Here is a 21,625-nt window from a genome sequence, read left to right as displayed (position 1 = left end):
AAGTATATATATTCTTGATCATCGTGAAATTTTATGTCGATCTAGCCATGTCCGTCCGTCTGTCCGTCCGTCCGCCCGTCTGTCTGTCGAAAGCACGCTAACTTCCGAAGGAGTAAAGCTAGCCGCTTGAAATTTTGCATAAATACTTCTTATTAGTGTAGGTCGGTTGGTATTGTAAATGGGCCATATCGGTCCATGTTTTGATATAGCTGCCATATAAACCGATTTTGCACGACGTGTTTTGTTATATATCCAACAACTGTGCCAAGTATGGTTCAAATCGGTTTATAACCTGATATAGCTGCCATATAAACCGATTTTGGGTCTTGACTTCTTGAGCCTCTAGAGTGCGCAATTCTTATCCGATTGGAATGAAATTTTGCACGACGTGTTTTGTTTATGATATCCAACAACTGTGCCAAGTATGGTTCAAATCGGTTTATAACCTGATATAGCTGCCATATAAACCGATCTTGGGTCTTGACTTCTTGAGCCTCTAGAGGGCGCAATTCTTATCCAATTTGGCTGAAATTTCGCAAGATGTTTTTTATTGTTACTTTCAACAATTATGTCAAATAAAGTACAAGTCGGTTCATAACCTGATATAGCTGCAATATAAATCGATCTGGGGTCTTGACTTCTTGAGCCTCTAGAGGTCGCAATTATCATCCGATTTGCCTGAAATTTTGTACGACGGATTCTTTCATGACCATCAACATACGTGTTTATTATGGTCTGAATCGGTCTATAGCCCGATACAGCTCCCATATAAATCGATCTCTCTATTTTACTTTTTGAGCTCACAAAGAGCGCAATTCTTATTCGAATTGGCTGACATTTTACACAGGTCTCCAACATATAATTTAATTGTGGTCCAAACCGGACCATATCTTGATATCGCTCTAATAGCAGAGCAAATGTTTTCTTATATCCTTTTTTTTGCCTAAGAAGAGATGTCGGGAAAAGAACTCGACAAATGTGATCCATGGTGGAGGGTATATAAGATTCGGCCCGGCCGAACTTAGCACGCTTTTACTTGTTTCATTTTCAAGTTTTTTGCCTGTTAGGGCGAAGACCATTAAACTTTTCAATTTATTCCCGAAATTTTTACTCTTTTCTATATTTGTTTAGGTGAACCTATATATTTCGCGCACTGTAGTTGTTACGATAGCTTACAAATTGGCCTGCTATGAGAGCTTACATTGTTTGTTTTCAGCAAACATTTCTTTCGTAAATATTGGCAGTTGTTTGTACATAGAGTTCCGGCGGTTAAAGAGCTTATCCCTTATCATTGAATTAAAACTTAAATTGGAATCCATACATTTTTATGTAAGAAGACTCCCTGTTGTTAATGAATGAATGTTCGTGATCAAGTTGCCATATTCATTGAAAATATGATCCATTGCTTAGGGGTATGCAATTGACACATTGGTGGCAATGCTGAAGGTTGAAAGTGTCTCTCAGTTGTATATGGTATATATACTTTACGAGGATTAAATCAGGTCGTAACATCGCGGTAAAATCAAGGCGACCTTGAAGAAATGGAAGAGGTTTCCGATCGGAACCTCTGACTACATTTGAGGTCGAGTGCGAGGCACTGCTGCTAGCGAATTAACGGAACTCTGGCATTGCCATCTGTATGTTCATGCTACACAGCGGAGTAGGGGGGAATAAAAGCGAAGACGATTTGGCAGTGAAGGTCAGAGGACTGCCGCCAATAAACTTGGTTAACCCGAAGCCTTTCGGGTCGACGCAGTCCGAATTAAGGCCGTGGGTGGGTCGGTCACACAACGAAAATCCTATGGGGAGATCCGGAACATGAGAAGACGAGGCTATAACTGAAAGAAAATGAGAAGGAGTTCAGTATAGCTTTCGATATCATAACGGGAAACATAGAACTACGATCCCACTTATGCAAAATCGGCAATGCAAGTGATGGCGTGTGTAAGGCATGTGGGGAAGATGATGAGATGTTGGAGCATTTCCTAAGTCATGGCCCGTCTTTCGCCGCTAACAAACACCGGCACTTAGGTGGAGACTCAATACCAGACATGAATCAACTTAGGGGCATGGAAAACATTTAGGGATTTTGTATGTAGCACGAAATTCCTGACTTAGATTTTCTTTTTCGAGGTTACTTTCTTTCATTGTATGTTATAGATCCCACATGACATCTTTGAAGAGGAACGCTTGGGTGTTTGGTAACTGTTAACGAATATACCATGCAACTTACATCAATTAAGGCTTGTTAGTACGATATGTATTAGATTGATACCGTGAACGCCATTTTCAATCTCACTTTTAATTGAATTGTACAAGTCAATGTGACAAGTTTACGCAATATCCAAAAAGGGTTCGTTCTTAACAAATCTATGATATATTCCAACTTGCAACCACATACCTTTGCTTTGGAATGTCCGTGGGTTTGCCTCTCAATTTCATTAATGGCCCGTTCGCTTGCGTAGATTATTCATTTAGTTATAAATGTAGTGTAAATAAATGAATCGAAGAGCAATGTCAGCTGGTAGTCTTTCTAAATTTAATAATTTATTTTCAGAGTGCACATACACTCATACACACCAAGTCCGAGGGAAAGTTTCTTGGATTTTCCATGGCCACTTTGGCCAGTGTAGTGGTAAATTTAATTAATGCTAATTCGCCTATTTACAGTTTATTAATTTCAATTGTCTAAATGGGTTACGGCCAGAATACAAATAAACGCTTGAGGTTGTTTTCAGCCACTCCATTCCGAATCAAATATGCAAAGGAAATTCCCAACTAAATTTCATTAAATATTGTTTGTGGAATAAACTCTCAGCAGAGGCAACAGCAACTACCCAGCGAAGCGTTGCATAACTTTTGTCATGGATTTATTTAGTTTTGCAGTGTTTCGAGTGCTTTTTTGTGATTTTTCTCCTGATATTTGCTCCACAATTCGCAATTAAAATTTATGAAACGTTTTTACTTTTACCACAACTTGTTCTCCCTCTCCCAACACAACCTACCTCCCGTTCTCCCTCCTCCACCAAACCGATCCATATCCAAACTTTTTCTCTTTCATTTCAGATGATGGCGCATAACACGACCGTCCAGCTAGGTGGAACAGCGTTCCTGGTCTGCAAAGTTTCCGGCGTGGATAGAGTGGGTGTAAATTGGGTTTGTTTTTGGTCTTTCATGTTTCATGTTTGTCTGCGTGTTCCCTGGCATCGTTTATTTGTCATTTTAGTGGTATTTTATTTTTTGATTTTTTTTGTTGCCGCAATTTCCCATCACCTTTCTACCAAATGTATTGTTGTTGTTGTTGTAAACTCGTTTTGTCGCTTTACTTTTTGGCGTGATTTTAAAATGTGGTTTCGAGACGTGCTATGACATGTGCGACTGAGATCCTGCCACAAACACACTTATGCACAATGTTGGCTTAATAAACGTCCTATGTATTGCAAGGGGAGAGCAGGTAACAAAACGAGCTAATCTTTATTGGGCTGGCTCATTGCCAGCATAGCACAACTTAAATTGAGCAGAATTAAAACGATTTGAATAAAAAAATCATCCTATTTTGAAAATGTTTTATTATTGAGCTAAAAGTAAATCTTCCACCACTTTAATGTATGTGAATGTAAGTGAAACTATCCTATGTTATTGGAAAATGCGTTGAAACGTATCACAGCATGGAAGTTGACTAATCTCGAGTACTGGCTTAAGAAAAGTTCATGGTAACAGTCTGTAATCAGACTGAAGTACGATGTCACAGTAGCCAGAGAGGGAATTTTCCTATTGTTTTTCTTGCCGAAAAGAATCCCAATTATTTTCGAATGTTCTTATCCACCATTCAGCCAATTTTTTACACAAATCAAGAACATGAAATGTAGGCCCTTTTGTATGCCTGTTTAGGACATGGGTTTCACAGCCCCTAATTTGAACCATTCAATTCGTCAAACTTTTCTGCAATGCTTGCTTCGTTCTAAATAACAAATTGAATGAACTACGTGATATATGTACTCAAACTCTGATATAGATATATTTTGTATATTAGGGTGATGAATTTTTGGATTTTTTTCTTAAAGATTATATCCTGTTGCACGAATGAATGAACTTTTGCTTATTTATGAATAAAATGAATATCGAAAAAAGTCCCGCAAAAAAAACTTTGAAAATATATTTACTTGAAGCAAATTAATATTTTTATTTCAATCATACAAATTCAATTCGGAAAAATGTGTCAAGTCTTATAACTTTCACGAAAAGCCACATTACCTATGAACAAAATGAGATATTGATCTAAGAACTGTTTTACATACTTAGTTTTTTTTTTTACAATTATGTGAAGATATCTCACCTTGAATCGAATGTACAGTGGTGCCATATAAATAGGGCCACTGCTTTAAGTAAACGAAAATATAATTTTTCATTAACAGTCGCATAAATCATAACTAGAAAAATGTGTATATAAAACAAGTAAAAAGGCTTTTGGATACCCACCACTCTGGTATATACGTACAGTAGCTATATCTAAAAAAAAAACCGATCTGAATCATATACGACACTGATGTCGAAAAGCCTAACATAAGTCACTGAGTCAAATTTCAGTGAAATCGGATTTTAAATACGGCTTTTATGGGGCCAAGACCTTAAATCGAGTTATCGGTCTACATAGCAGCTATATTCGAATCTGGACCGATTTGGGCCAAGTTGCAGAAAAATGTCGTAGAGCTTAACACAAAGTACTGTCCCAAATTTCGGCGAAATCGGCCAATAAATGCGCCTTTTAAGGCCCAAAACCTTAAATCGAGAGATCGGTCTATATGGCAGCTATATCCAAATCTAAACCGATCCGTGCCATGTTACACAAGTAAGTCGAGGGCTTAACTTAACCCATTGTCCCAAATTTTGGCCACATCGGACAATAAATACGCTTTTTATGGCCCCGAAACCATAAATCGAGAGATCGGTCTATATGGCAGCTATATCCAAATGTGAACCGATGTGGGCCAAATTAAAGAAAGATGTCGAAGGGCCTAACACAACTCAAAATTTGGGACAATTTTGGTGACATCGGACAACAAATGCGCCATTTATTGGACCAAAACCTTAAATCTAGAGATCGTTCTATATGGCAGCTATATCCAAATCTGGACCGATCTGGGCCAAATTGAACAAGGATGTAGAAGGTCTTAACACAGCTAAATGTCCCAAATTTCGGCGAGATTGGACAATAAATGCGCCTTTTATGGGCGCAAGATTTTAAATCGGTCTATATGGCAGCTATATCCAAATCTAGACCGATTTGATCCAAATTGAAGAAGGATGTTGAGTGGCCTAACAAAACTCATTGTCCCAAATTTCAGCAAAATCGGATAATAAATGTGGCTTTTATGGGCCTTAGACCCTAAATCGAAGGATAGGTCTATATGGCAGCTATATCCAAATCTGGACCGATCTAGGGCAAATTGACGAAGGATGTCGAAGGGCCCAACGTAACTCACTGTCCAGACTTTCAGCAAAATCGGATAATAAATGTGGCTTTTATAGACCTAAGACCCTAAATGGGAGGATCAGTCTATATGGGGGCTATATCAAGATATAGTCTGATAGAGCCCATCTTCGAACTTAACCTGCTTATGGACAAAAAAGATTCTGTGCAAAATTTCAGCTCAATATCTCTATTTTTAAAGACTGTAGCGTGATTTCAACAGACAGATGGACAGACGGACGGACATGTCTAGATCGTCTTAGATTTTTATGCTGATCAAGAATATATATATACTTTATAGGGTCGGAAATGGATATTTCCATGTGATGCAAACAAAATGACAAAATGAATATAGCCTCATCCTTCGGTGGTGGGTATAAAAATATAGGCGAGAATTTGCTGAGTGTGTATATAAAGGCAAGAAAATATTTCATTAAATTTTTGGATAAAAATTGTGACCCATTCTTTGAGTATTCTTGCGTTTAAAAACCACAAAATACCGTGAAAAAGCACCCCAACATGTGGCCTTCATCGGGATTTTTAACCTTTAACCTATGTCAAGGGTCAAATTTTCTGTCAAACAAGTAGCATGTCCCTCAGTATATTTTAAAGGTCATAATCCTGATGGAGGCAAAATAATGGGTATGGGGTGCTTTTTCGCGGTATTCTGTGGCTCCTATAAGTAAGAATACTCAAAGAATGGATCACCATTGCCATAGATATGTAATGGAGCATGCAACGAAACAGGCTCAACGCTGTCGTCTCATTGGGCAGTAACGGTGTGCCATCAGCTTTCCGCTGCGGGGATTGAAGTCCTAACGCCATGTCAGTCAGGAATCCACGAGGCTATCTAAAAGAGTGCTACTCGGGTGAATAATTACTTGGTAAGCACGGAGGAGTGGAGTATGCACTTTGACGGCAAACTCCTTGAAAGCTAAGTCGCAGATGAACTTCAGAATGTGTTATATGAGTTCAAGCTATGGGTAACAATTGTAATGGTTGTTGCCGATTCAACAAGCGTGACTACCGACAAAATGTTGTAGTTCGAATGCAGCAAATGTTTGATGCGAAAAGTCACCCCACACCCACGATAACGATGAGCTCCACTAAATCACCAAAAAACGAGTACTTCTTTGGGCATGATTTAAGCCAAAATTATGACCAATTGAAAGCAGAAATCAGGAATGGTAAAACAGAGATTATAAAAACATGGGGCTGGAGAGACGACATGAAATTTCTCGTCCATCTCACTTGTGTATTTCGTCAGTTCCATCATTGGGAGGAGTGATAGCCAATTTGTAAAGTTTAAGTACGAGTAGATTCCTAATATATTCAATCCAAGCTGGAACTGTCTTGCTATTCAAGCTCTTTCTGCGTTATTCTGATGCCCAAAACAGGTTGCGTAAAATCTGTTCATTAATTTCTTACTCATGGGCTGATTGTGGATTAGTAGTCAGTTGTTCCGCGCTAAAGAAATTGAAGAAGTATCTGCAGCTCTGAATGACTGCCAAAAAGTTCTCAAATGTTTGAAGACCCACTGGATAAAAGTTAAATCACTAATCAACATTACCCTAGACAACCAGTGCTATAAGCGTGCAAACAAAGTTATGCCAGACTTATGCAACTTCTACCGCATCAAGGACAACCTCCCACTTAAATTCATCCTCTCCAATAACAACGTCAATATTTAACTTCATTGAGTGTTTGATGATGTTATATATATGTGGCTCTAAAGCTTGTGCCCTCTGTTCCTTAGTGCATTTGTAAAGCTTGTGTTAAATTGTTGTATTTGTAAAGTTTGTGTTAAATTGCTTAACCCGAAGCCTTTCGGGACGACGCAGTCCGAGTTAAGGGAGTGGGCGACGAATGCGCATGCAACATTGTGGAATAGCGAAACATTCAGTAGGACGGCGAAAATCCTATGGGGGAATCCAGTTCGTGAAAAGCCGAGGCTATTACTAAAAGGAAGCAAGAAGGAGGTCAGTAAAGCTATTGGTATCATAACGGGACACATAGGATTACGAGCTCACTTATGTAAAATCGGTGCGGCAAGTGATAGCATGTGGAGGACATGCGTGGAAGATGATAAGACGTTGGAGCATTTCCTTAATCATTGCCCGGCTTTCGCGTCCAACAGATACCGCCACTTAAGTGGAGACACAATACCAGACATGAACCAACTTAGGGGAGTGGTATTGAAAAGAACTAAGGTATTTGTAAGTAGCACGGAATTCCTTAGAATTTTCATTTTAGAGGTTATTTTATAGTTTTTAGAGCGCATAACAAGCCGATTACTGGCTTAGGTGTATGTCCATAATGGCATGGGGCAGATTAATATCTGCACCCTCATTTCAACCTAACCTAAAGCTTGTGTTCAATTATATACTGTGACTTCAAAAAATTGTCCAAAGTGCCGAAATAAAAATTTTTAAATCAGTTTGTGAGTGAGGTTTTTTTCTTTGTTGAATCCCCTTAAGATTTTATCTAATCTTAAATAAAATCTCTTTAAAATATAATATAGGGATATGAGATTGTAAAAACCTCTGGAAACTTTTTTAGTACACAGCACATGTAGAACATCAATTTTTTTCCTTTCGCTGTACACTCGCAATTACATCTGATGCAACACGAACTGACGAATAAATCCTAAGATTTATTAAAATACAATAAGTGTACCAAAATTACTACCAAATTTAAAATATATTTTCAGTACTGTTCTTACTAAATTCACCTTTCCCCGTAAATGGAAACTTGGAAAAATCACACCTACTCTCCTATTGTCAACTTGCAATTCTGATCAAAAGCGCTATAACGGATTATGACGAATCAAATTGAAGAGTTTCTGCACACGCCAATTTCTTTTATTTAACCGGCAATCTGGGCTCAGGGAAAATAGACGTAGTTAAGAATATTCGATAAAACATGGATAACAAGATAATATTATTATACCCTCCACCATAGGATGAGGAGTATACTAATTCCGTCATTCTGTTTGTAACTACTCGAAATATTCGTCTTAGACCCCATATAGTATATATATTTTTGATTGTCATGACACTTTAAGTCGATCTAGCCATGTCCGTCCGTCTGTCTGTCGAAAGCACGCTAACTTCTGAAGGAGTAAAGCTAGCCGCTTGAAATTTTGCACAAATACTTTTTATTAGTGTAGGTCGGTTGGTATTGTAAATGGGCCATATCGGTCCATGTTTTGATATAGCTGCCATATAAACCGATCTTGGTTCTTGACTTCTTGAGCCTCTAGAGTGCGTAATTCACGTCCGATTTGACTGACATTTTGCACGTAGTGTTTTGGTGTGACTTCCAACAATTGTGCTAAGTGTGATTCAAATCGGTTCATAATCTGGTATAGCTGTCATTTAAACCGATCTTGGATCTTGACTTCTTGAACCCATAGAGCGCGCAATTCTCAGCCGATTTGGCTGAAATTTAGCATGAGGTGTTTTGTTATAACTTCCAATAACTGTACAACGGCTTTTCTCATGTCTTTCAACATACGTGTCTAATATGGTCTGAATTGATCAATAGCTTGATACATCTCCCGTATAAACCGATCTCCCGAGTTTGCTTCTTGATTCCCTACAAGCCGCAATTCTTATCCGAATGAACTGAAATATTACACAATGACTCCTACAATGTTCAGCATTCATTTATGGTCCGAATCGGACTATAACTTGATGTAGCTTCAATAGCATAACAGTTCTTAATCAAATGCGATCCATGGTGGAGGGTATATAAGAATCGGCCCGGCCGAACTTAGCACGCTCTTACTTGTTTGTTCTTCTATTGGATCACAGTAAAGCATTTGACACTAATAACCATCAAACGCCTTCATTTAAGCAATCAAAGGTGTTTTATTTTTCGGAAACTGACTGTAAATTATTATCTTCATACCTTGCTCAAAGATCTCAGTATATATTTTGCAAAAATATTTGTTCGAAAAATCTCATTGTTCCGAATGGAGTACCTCCATTCTAGGTACTTTATTATTTATATTAATGACCTGTCAAACGTACTTGTCATATGCAATATTCGAATGTATGCTGATGACGTTAAAATGTATACCTATGCTAAACTTAATGATATCCAAATATTTATCTCTTATATAAATAGGGATTTAAATTTAGTTAATAATTGGACTGTCAATAACGCATAAAGTTTAAATTCTAACAAAAGCAAGATTATGGCTATAGATAGAAGGAGCATAGCAATCCCTGGTCACCCAGAAGTAAAAATTGGATACTCAGTTATAGCTGTAAACTTGGATTTAATCTTCAACTCTACTCTCAATTGGTCTTATCATATAAACGGAACAGTTGAGAAAGTTTTTGGTATGCTGCAAAATTTGTGGGCAGCTCGGCTGTCAATCCCTTTTGAAATTAGAATGCTTTTTGCTAAACCGTACTTGCTGATGCTGATGACAGTAGAAAACTCAAAGTTGCCCGCAACGAAATTGCAAGAATATCTCATTAAGATATTTAATCTTACATTACCAATTAACACGAGTACCTTTATGAACACCTGCTATTTGCCAGATCAAACCGCAAATTGATAAGATTGCACAATTGAATTTCTGAAAGATTTCATTGTATACAGTACACTTCTCTGGATTACACTTTCGTCAAATTTTCACTACTAATGTGAACCAGCACAGTAATGTACAATATAAGATGCAATCAAGTCAGATGCCCACCAGGCAAAAGTTGAATATTATGGATACAAGCCAGCGATGTCCAGCCTTTCACAGTAACTTATACATATTAGGTCTATTCTCGTACTTTTCCAGTAAAAATTTCGAGGAGCGTAGGAACAATGTTTAATCTCTTTTGCTATTTATTTGATCAAATCAGCCGATTTTCAAAAAAATATACCTGTTCAATGCTGCAAATTGTTGATGGGAATTTGCATGTTCTCAATTGCCAATATCTCAGAATTTTGCTCTTATCCTACTTCTATTTGTCTGAGACGTGAGTTCACAGTCTGTCCGTGAATTCAACATCTTGGTTGTTATAGATTTATGGCCTACTTTTTGTTCGTACACATTATCAAATGTTTGACCTCTTTAGACCGGGTTATAGTCAGGCAGCCGGAAACACAACTCGCTTTAATAATCCATCCATCTATATAACATGTTATACCAGATGGTAATGCCAGAGTCCGACACCTCTTTTAGTTGAAGTACCGATAAGAAAATCTAATAGCTGTCGACTATCCCAAGCTGCACCGAAAAAATGTTTGTCTTTGTTTTAAAGATTTGAGGCAAAGATAACGAACTTAATGCAAATATGACCAGTTTTCCAAATTGTTAAGGAAATATTTCTTTGGTGAAAGATTTTTTACACGATATTAAGGATTTTTTTCACCTTATTATGAAAGGCAAAAATCTGTATGTAAACTCTATTCAACTTAAGAACTACAATTTCACTTAATTTTAATTAGAGAAAGTTGATTTGATTTACATATATTCCAATTGTTGTACCCACCACCATAGGATGGGGGTGTACTAATCCAGTCATTCCGTTTGTAACATCTCGAAATATTGATCTGCGACACCATAAAGTATATATATTCTTGATCGTATCGACATTCTGAGTCGATCTAGCCATGTCCGTCCTTCTGTCGAAATCACGATAACGATCGAACGTATAAAGCCAGCCACGTGAAATTTTGTACAGATACCAAGAATTTATGTAGGTCGTTGGGGATTGCAAACGGGCCATGTCAGTTCAGATTTGGATATGGCTCCCATTTAAACCGATCTCCCGATTTGACTTCCTAAGCCCATGGAGGCCGCAGTTGTTATCGGATTTGGCTGAAATTTTCCAAGTAGTGTTCTGCTGTCACTTCCAATAACTGTGCCTAGTACGGTCCAAATCGGTATAATCTGATATAGCTCCCATATAAACCGATCTCCCGATTTGACTTCTTGAGCCCCTTGAAGCTACAATTTTTTCCCATTTAACTGAAATTTTGCACACAGTGTTCTCCTATGACTTTCAACAATCGGCAAAGTACGGTCCAAATCAGTCTTTAACCTGATATAGCTCCCATATAAACCGATCTTTCGATTGGACTTAAGAGGCTTAAGAGCCCTTACAAGCTGCAATTTTTGTCCGATTTGGTTCAAATTTCGCATGCAGTGTTCGGTTGGGTTCCTCGGCCAAAAAGAAGAAAGGAGGACATTCTACACGACTACGGATTAAATAAACATAGATTAAGTAAACATAGCAAGCTGAGAAAGGCTAATATCAAATCATAGATGGATATCTGCAGCTCCTTGGAGATGAGGCCTCTAGACAAAGGAAGATCCTATCCTCCAGACCTATTACGGAGCGATATATTCAAAAGTCAAAGAATGTATGGACAATGCCTAGTGAGGAAACACTATAACTACTCATCCATACACATTTCCTGGGAAATTCTCCAACGGACAATGTAGCGCCAGAGAGGTTGTCACTGGTATGCATTCGTCGGAGGTTATTGGGGAAATCGTGTCTGAGCCGAAAATCATTTAGGCGATGAAAAGTTTCGACTACTTTAAATCGCCAGGCCCTGATGATGTATCATCGGTTGATTTCTAAGCTGTGTCCGATAGACCTGGCTCCATGGCTTAGGGAGATATACTTTGCTCGCATCAGCATATCGTATATGCCAGTGGGATGGAGGGACACAAAGGACCTATTACGGAGCGATATATTCAAAAGTCAAAGAATGTATGGACAATGCCTAGTGAGGAAACACTATAACTACTCATCCATACACATTTCCTGGGAAATTCTCCAACGGACAATGTAGCGCCAGAGAGGTTGTCACTGGTATGCATTCGTCGGAGGTTATTGGGGAAATCGTGTCTGAGCCGAAAATCATTTAGGCGATGAAAAGTTTCGACTACTTTAAATCGCCAGGCCCTGATGATGTATCATCGGTTGATTTCTAAGCTGTGTCCGATAGACTGGCTCCACGGCTTAGGGAGATATACTTTGCTCGCATCAGCATATCGTATATGCCAGTGGGATGGAGGGACACAAAGGTCTATTTCATTTCAAAAACAGAAATAATTTACCACACGTAGGCGAAAGATTTTCGTCCTATCCTTTATGCTGAAGACTCTGGAGACGTTGATAGAAACATATCTTAGCGCAAAGTTTCCTGCGGATCGCCTGTCTCGGAAACAGCATACTTTTTACAACTTATCTTCTTCAAATGTGTTTTATATTTCCGTTTTGTTGCTTAATCCTAGAACTTACTTCGGCTTTTCGTCCGAAAAACTGCCAGAACGCATTATAAAAAAAATGGCGACGAAGAAGATGCGAACACATTCCACAGAAATTGAGTTATTTGAGCCAAATACCAGTGACATGAATTAAATGAAAATATAAATAAATGCTCAGGAACACGGTCCAAGCAACCCTGATTCTTCGTAGTTGTCTTTGTCGTGTGGCTTTGTTCGACTTTTGTTTCTATTGTCTTCCAATAGAATGCGGCATATTTCGCCAACAATTCATAGGCAATTTTCGTGTGAATGTATTGGGTTGCCCAAAAAGTAATTGCAGATTTTTCATATGGTCGGCGTTGACAAATTTTTTCACAGCTTGTGACTCTGTAATTGCATTCTTTCTTCTTGTCAGTTATCAGCTGTTACTTTTAGCTTGCTTTAGAAAAAAAGTGTAAAAAAGTTTATTTGGTTAAAGTTTATTCTAAGTATTAAAAATGCATTTACTTTCTTTTAAAAAATCCGCAATTACTTTTTGGGCAACCCAATAGGTAGTACTAGGCTATATGTGTGAATTATCGGACAAAAGAACATGTTTTTAAGGTTTTTGAAAAAATCCATCCAAAATTTCAGGCAAATCGGGAAATATTGAGACCTCCAGTGGCTCAGAATGTCTAATTGCGATATCGGTTTATATGGCAGTTATATCAGGTTATCAACCGATTTGAACCATACTTGGATCAGCTGTTGGAAATCATTTCAAAACGGCTCATGCAAAATTTCAACCAAATTGGAAAGAAATCGGTTTATATGGCGGCTGTACCAGGTAATGGATTGATTTAGACCATATTTGGAAAAGTAGTTCGAAGTCATACCTTAACGATATGAGTAAAATTTCAGCAAATCGGATAAGAATTGCGCCCTCCAGAAGCTCAAGAAGTCTGATTGGGAGATCGACTTATATGGCAGCTATATCAGGTTATAGACCGCTTCCTGAGTATTGCCATCTATTTAAGGGGAAAATTTCAGCCACAAAGGAAACTTTCATCGCTTTCTACCATCAACACACGCCATTCTTATAGGACTTTTTGTCGAGAGTCAAGAAGCTCTCCCGGCATTGTGCTCGAATATAATCACATCAAAGCTTGTTAGGGAGTGAAAGTAAGAACTTGCTATATTAAGTTGGGTCGCCCAGCTACAGTTCTCACTTAGATCCCCGGCCATAAAGGCTTGACTACAATGAAAAAGTAAACTTACCGACTAAAACTGAACAATGGTCTAACGAACCCCAGAAGGCTAGCCGCAACGCCGCACAGTGGGATAGAATCGAAAAAAAAAAAAAACAGAAAACATATGCCGTTTTTCCTTCCGTCTGTCTGTCGAAAGCACGCTACCCTTCGATGGAGTAAAGCCAGGCCGTTGAAATTTTGCATATATACATCTGTTGGTGAAGGTCGGTCCATGTTTTGATGTAGTTTCCATATAAACCGGCCTCCAGATTATACATCATGAGAAACTAGAGATAGCAATTCGTACTGAAATTTTGTTTAATGAGTTATACTATGGTCTTTAACATCCAAACCAAGTAAGTTCCGAATTGGTTCATAAGCTAATATAGTTCCAATATCAAAGACATTCGTCTCCATTATCCTTTGATTGCCTATGAGGTTATGCGGAGCAAAGAACTAGCACGCTCTTACTTGTTTTTTTACTTACCTCTGCCTTTTTGCATCATTTTGGTGTAAGCTTTTGTATTTTCACGTAACAGCTGACCTTTACAAAACCTCTGTTCAAAGTTGCAAATTTCAGCTGTCAAAAAAAGTCCCAGTAGAAATTTGTAGGCTCTCTGTTTTTAAACTGTCAAAATTTGCTCTCTCTTCTTTGGCAAAGTAAGCGAACGATTTCCAAATAAATTTATGCAAATTTGCACAAATTTTTAATTTCCCGAACACATCTATCATCTTAAAATTCTTAAACGAACTAGCCATGTCCGTCCGCCAGTATTTTCACTTCACGCTACAGCTTTAAATAATAAAACGCGTATTTCAAACATGGACAATATGGCGCATGTTTTATCTCTTTTAGCTAAAGGGAGAGTTTTATTAAATCCTCCGACATACGAGAGCAATAGGGTCTGGATCGGATCGTCATTTTATGTAGGTACACCCTATAACAGAGGTTTGTTTGTCCACCTATGTTGCTGAACGACTGGATTCGATTCCTGGCGAGAACAATAGATAAAATTTTCAGAGGTTGTTATCCCCTCCTACTGCTGGCTAACTTTTCCCCATAGAGGTGTCGCACTGCGGCAATCTGTTCGGACTCGGCTATGCTACGAAGGCCCTTTATCATTGAGCTAAAATTTGAATTAGACAGAACTCATTGATATGTGAGAAGTTTGCCCCTGTTCCGTAATCGAATGTTCATGGGTAAATTGCATTTGAATTATTTCGGAGATTACTCTTAACGAATACATAGATTCGAGTTATACCCAATAACGTTCTTGAATTAAAAACGAAATATTGAATTAACTTAACCGATTTTTTAAACTAAAAATTGCCCTTTCATTAACACTAGAAGGACCAACCTGTCATTTAGACCGATTTTTGAATTTCATTCGAAATTTTTTGAAAGAAGAAATTTTTTTTTTCGGAAATTTATGTAGAAATTTATTAAATTAGAGTAATCTCTATATGAGATAGTTGGATAGTGGCAGTCTGCCATTAGACTCATCTAGACGTTTTCGTCCATAGTGATATCACAGGAACAGGAAAAGGAAGATACATTGACCGTTGATCCATCCAGATAAAAAACCCAACAATTTGCGAATATTCACATCTGATTAAACGGAACAGTTCTCAAAGAAATGAAGACCTGCTTCTGACTGCCGTTGCAGGACATACACTCGGCAGATGTTCTATAGTCTTTTCTTCCTCGACGTCCTCACATCTTCAGCAAAAGTCGTCACTAGTCATCACACATCTTCAGCAAAAGTCGTCTGTTTGTCAGCATATTTTCCGGTCAGACAGTGACCTGTCATGACAGACAAAATGACTGAGACGTATGTTCTAGCCAGTGGCAGCAAAGCGATAGATCTCTTCAAGCCTAGATTAGGCCACATAATTTTGGAATGCGCACAGCCCCCCTTTTTGACCTTCTATCATTGGTTTCCCTTCGGGCCTGATCCTGAGGACTTAGCTTACATGTCGCTAGAGGCATTCCCACGGATTGCAGTTTCTCTAGAATGTATAAGGAAGTTCCTAGTTTCGCAAACTCTTTCGCTTTACAATTCCCTATGAAGATATCTCTATAGCCCGGCATCCAGAACAGGTGAATATTGAACAGCCATCTCGTAGATATCTGAGACACTCGTGGGTGCTTTTTGAATTCAGAAATACGTTCTCAGGGAGTTTATGACTGCCTGGCTGTCCGAGATGATATTTATGCCAATCGTCGTTATGACATTATATCTTAGACATTCCACGACTTCTTTGGTAGGAAGTATGTCCGCTTGATACACACTACAGTGGTCAGGTAATGAGACCGATATGATCAGTCCCAGTTTTCAGAATACATCCCAAGGTCCACCTAGTCGTTTAGTTTGGATTCATGCGTATAAAAGTATAGCTAACGTCTATTACCAGAGATATTGTAGTTCCAATCGCTTCTATAAGGAATATTACTAAATACTTTATCTCCCATGAACATTCCATTAAGGAACAATGGATACTACTCTCATATCAATAAACGCAGTCCGATTAAAGTTTGAGCTCAATGATAAGGTGCTTCCTTTTTATACCCTCCACCATAAGATGGGGGGTATACTAATTTCGTCATTCTGATTGTAACTACTCGAAATATTCGTCTGAGACCCCATAAAGTATATATATTCTTGATCGTCGTGACATTTTATGTCGATCTAGCCATGTCCGTCCGTCTGTCCGTCCGTCTGTCCGTCCGTCCGTCCGTCTGTCCGTCCGTCTGTCCGTCCGTCCGTCCGTCTGTCTGTCGAAAGCACGCTAACTTCCGAAGGAGTAAAGCTAGCCGCTTCAAATTTTGCACAAATACTTCTTATTAGTGTAGGTCGGTTGGTATTGTAAATGGGCCATATCGGTCCATGTTTTGATATAGCTGCCATATAAACCGATCTTGGGTGTTGACTTCTTGAGCCTCTAGAGTGCGCAATTCTTATCCGATTGGAATGAAATTTTGCACGACGTGTTTGGTTATGATATCCAACAAGTGCGCCAAGTATAGTTCAAATCGGTTCATAACCTGATATAGCTGCCATATAAACCGATCTTGGGTCTTGACTTCTGGAGCCTCTAGCGTGCGCAATTCTTATCCGATCAGAATGAAATTTTGCACGACGTGCTTTGTTATTATATCCAACAACTGTGCCAAGTATGGTTCAAATCGGTCCATAATCTGATATAGCTGCCATATAAACCGATCATGGGTCTTGACTTCTTGAGCCTCTAGAGTGCGCAATTCTTATCCGATTGAAATGAAATTTTGCACGACGTGTTTTGTTATTATATCCAACAACTTTGCCAAGTATGGTTCAAATCGGCCCATAACCTGATATAGCTGCCATATAAACCGATCTTGGGTCTTGACTTCTTGAGCCTCTAGAGGGCGCAATTCTTATCCGAATGGAATGGAATTTCGCTCGACGTGTTTTGTTATGATATTCAACAACTGTGCCAAGTATGGTTTAAATCGGTCCATAACCTGATATAGCTGCCATATAAACCGATTTTGGGTCTTGACTTCTTGAGCCTCTAGAGTGCGCAATTCTTATCCGATTTGAATGAATTTTTGCACGAAGTATTTTGTTACAATATCCAACAACTGTGCCAAGTATGGTTGAAATCGGTCCATAACCTGATATAGCTGTCATATAAACAGATCTGGAGATTTGACTTCTTGAGCTTTTAGAGGGCGCAATTCCTATCCGATTTGGCTGAAATTTTGCATGACTTATTTTATTTTTACTTTCAACAACTGTGTCAAATAAGGTTCAAATCGGTTCATAACCTGATATAGCTGCCATATAAACCCATCTGGGATCTTGACTTCTTGACCCCTAGAGGTCGCAATTAGTATCCCATATGCCTGAAATTTTGTACGACGGATCCTCTCATGACCATCAACAAACGTGTTTATTATGGTCTGAATCGGTCTATAGCCCGATACAGATCCCATATAAATCGTTCTCTCTATTTTACTTCGTGAGCCCCAATGGGCCCAATTCTAATACGAATTGGCTGACATTTTACACAGGTCTCCAACATATAATTTAATTGTGGTCCGAACCGGACCATATCTTGATATCGTTTTAATAGCAGAGCAACTCTTTTCTTATATCCTTTTTTGCCTAAGAAGAGATGCCGGGAAAAGAACTCGACAAATGCGATCCATGGTGGAGGGTATATAAGATTCGGCCCGGCCGAACTTAGCACGCTTTTACTTGTTTGTGCTGAGTCCTCTGCGCCCTCAGATACCTGGACATAAATTTTAATATAATGCTCTTAACCTACTCCAAAATACCGTTCATTTGAACCCCAAATAGCCCTTATCGACTAATTTTCTTAATTGCGGGGTTTTGGTGTCGTGACGGCGCCCAATATAAGGTAATTTTAATGTAATATTTGTTATCTACTCCCGAATACCTTTCATTTGAATTCCATATTGATCAAAGTAATCTTAAAATTTGCCAGCTTAAAATTAAACCGGTCATTTTGGCCGGGCCGAATCTTGTATACCCTCCACCATGGATCTCATTTGTCGAGTTCTTTTCCCGATATCTCTTTTAGGACAAACAAAGGATAAAAGAAAAGAATTGCTATGCTATTGAAGATAAATCAAGTTATGGTCCAATTCGGACCATAATCGACTTCAATGTTGGAGACCATAGGAGAAGTCATTGTGTAAAATTTCAGCCAATTCTAATAAGAATTTCTCCCCTTAGGAGCTCGAGAAGTAAAATAGGGTCCTCGATTTATATGGGAAATGTATCAGGCTATTTATCGCACCAGAGCATATTTAACACGTATGCTGAAGGTCACGGAAGAAGCCGTTGTACAAAATTTCAGTCAGATCCGATAATAATTGCGCCCTCTAGAGGCTAAAGAAGTCAAGATCCCAGAACAGTTTATATGGCAGCTATAACAGGTTATTGAACAATTTGAACCATATTTGGCACAGTTATTGAAAGTCCGAACAAACCACCTCATCAAAAATTTAAGCTAAATTGGATAAGAATTTCGTCCACTAGTTGCTCAAGAATTCACTATCGATTTAGATGGCAGTTATATCAGATTATGAACCGATTTGAACCATACTTAGCATAATTTTTAAAAGTCATAACGAAACGCGTCGTGCAAAATTTCAGTCAAATTCTATATGAATTGCGCCCTCTAGAAGCTAAAGAAGTCAAGACACCAGATCAGTTTATAGAATAGCTATATCAGGTTATGGACCAATTTCAACCATACTTAGCACAGTTGTTGGAAGACAAAGCAAAACACTTCGTGCAAATCAGATAAGAATTGCGCCCTCTAGTGGCTTAAGAAGTCAAGATCCAAGGTCGGTTTATATGGCAGCTATATCCAAACATTGACCGATATGGCCTATTTACATTCCCAACCGACATACACTAAATAGAAGTATTTGTGCAAAATTTCAAGCGGCGGAAATTGAGGCCAACTTTGACATAAATCAAGTATTTGGGAGGAACCACACTTTCCCAAACCTTTAGAGCAATTGGAAAGTTGGGTTAGGTTGAAAAGAGACTGCAGATATTAATCCGCTCCATGCCACTATGAACATACACCTAAGCCAGTAATCGGCTTGTTGTGCACTCTAAAAACTATAAAGTAACCTCTAAAAAAATGTAAGTTAAGAATTCCATGCTAATTGCAAATTTTGCCCATGAACATTCCACTAAGGAACAGGGGCAAACTTCTCACATATCAATGAGTGAAGTCCGATTCAAGTTTAAGCTCAATGATAAGGGGCCTCCTTTTTATAGCCGAGTCCGAACGGCGTGCCGCAGTGCGACACCTCTTTGGAGAGAAGTTTTACATGGCATGGTACCTGACAAATGTTGCCAGCATTAGGAGGGGAAAACCACCGCTGAAAATTTTTTCTGATGGTCTCGCCAGGATTCCATGCTACTTACAAAATCCTTAATTGTATTCAATACCACAACCCTATGTTGGTCCATGTCTGGTATTGTGTCTCCACCAAAGTACCAGCATCTGTTAGGCACGAAAGCCGGGCAATGATTAAATAAATGTTCCAACGTCTCATCATCTTCCCCGCATTCCCTACACATGCTATCACTTGCCGCACCAATTTTACATAAGTGAGCTCGTAGTCCTACGTGTCCCGTTATGATACCAATAGCTATACTGACCTCCTTCTTGCTTCCTTTCAGTAATAGCCTCGTCTTCTCACGATCTGGATCTCCCCATATGATTTTCGCAGCCCTACCGTCCGTTTCGCCCATGCGCAATGTTGCATGCGCATTCGTCGCCCACTCCCTTAACTCGGAATGCATCGACCCAGAAGGCCGGGTTAACCAAGTTTATTGACGGCAGGCCTCTGGCCTTCACCGCCAAATCATCCGCCCATTCATTTACCCTTACTCCGTTATGGTCCGACACCAAAACGATGCGGATTTTCCCATCCTCAGAGAAGGCGTTACACTGCAAGACTGTTCGTGACCTTACCGTCCTGGTTATTATTGCCCTTATGTCAATTTTACTGTCGGTAAAGATGTTCACACTCGACGTCCTCGCGTTAGCACCACACCACTCACGCATTCCCTGATCGCCCGGATCTCCGCCTGCAGGACCGTATTATGGTCAGGCAGTCTAAAACAGATCTCAGTCCTGGGGTTCTTAATGTAAACCCCCAGGCCCACTCTGTCCTCAACTTTTATCCATCCGTCTAACATGATCTTCCAGATGGCAATACTAGGGTTCCGTCAATTCAAGACTGTACCGATGGCAGAAGTGCCTCGCACTCGACCTCAAGGTTCATCTCCGGTATCTGATCGGAAACCTCTTCCCTTCCTTTCAGGTTTCCTGTCGTCGCCTCGATTATACCGCGATGGTATGAGCTGCTCCAATCGCCTTAAGTCTCATATCCGCAGTAGCTGCCTCAAACTTAATTTGTATGTCAATGGATCGGATATCTAGAATAGTCTCCATGTTCTCTGAACCTGTTGTATGGTCCTTATGTTGCACTTCTTCTCTATAGCAGTCCATCACGCTCCTATAGAACCAGTGGACTATCCTCGGATTCAGGCCCCATATCGAGCCCGTCTACATAGTGCCCAACATCTGTGAGCCTTCTCAGTTCGCTTCTGAGCTTCTTGGGAGTAGGTGATGGTACCATCATCGGCTCCCTGTTCGTTGGGTTGCATTGAGACTCATGTCGCTGCGCTGCCTAATGTTCCAATATTAGGATCTTTAACTATCTCAGTATTCCGAATCATTAACACGCTGATGGGTTCGTCATCGGAATCCTGTTTGTTAGGCTATGTTGGGTCTCTCACCACTCCACTGCCTAATATTTTAGTATTAGTATCTTTGCTTTTCTTAATATTTCCAATATTGAGAGATGCAGTGATTGTCTCATTGATAGCCCCTTGTTTGTCGAGCGGTGTTGAGTCACCTGCCATTGCCTGATGTCGCAGAACGAAAATTTCTGCCTATCCGAGTCTTGCCAATCTTGAAAAAGACTGCTTTGCTCCCGTAGTGCGCCATACCTTAAGTCTTAGTCAAACTCGTCACGGAGACTTGATCAATGCCAACCACAAGGAGCGTTCCATCCTCCTTCTCCTCCCTGTGGAAGACTTCCCAAATTTGCGACTTCCGTCGCAAATTTACTACCCCATCACCAGATCGAGC

General features: G+C 39.4%; 1 protein-coding gene across 5 annotated transcripts in view; it reads left to right on the top strand.

Annotated features, from left to right (window-relative positions):
- The window catches only part of LOC106087244 (zwei Ig domain protein zig-8), a 351,757-nt gene that overhangs the window by 281,638 nt on the left and 48,494 nt on the right, over positions 1 to 21,625 (top strand). For 2 of the 5 annotated variants that reach the window (XM_059369432.1, XM_059369434.1), the window contains exon 4: positions 3,067 to 3,141. In XM_059369432.1, coding sequence (XP_059225415.1) covers positions 3,067 to 3,141 — 75 coding nt within the window. Of the gene's footprint in view, positions 1 to 3,066; positions 3,157 to 21,625 lie in introns of all 5 variants that reach the window. The other 3 variants (XM_059369430.1, XM_059369433.1, XM_059369431.1) reach the window with 2 other exon arrangements.

This window comes from Stomoxys calcitrans, chromosome 5 (genome assembly GCF_963082655.1).
Source record: "Stomoxys calcitrans chromosome 5, idStoCalc2.1, whole genome shotgun sequence".
Taxonomy (NCBI): Eukaryota; Metazoa; Arthropoda; class Insecta; order Diptera; family Muscidae; genus Stomoxys; species Stomoxys calcitrans.
The sequence above is the reverse complement of the archived record's forward strand: the minus strand, read 5'-3'. Positions and strand labels throughout refer to the sequence as shown.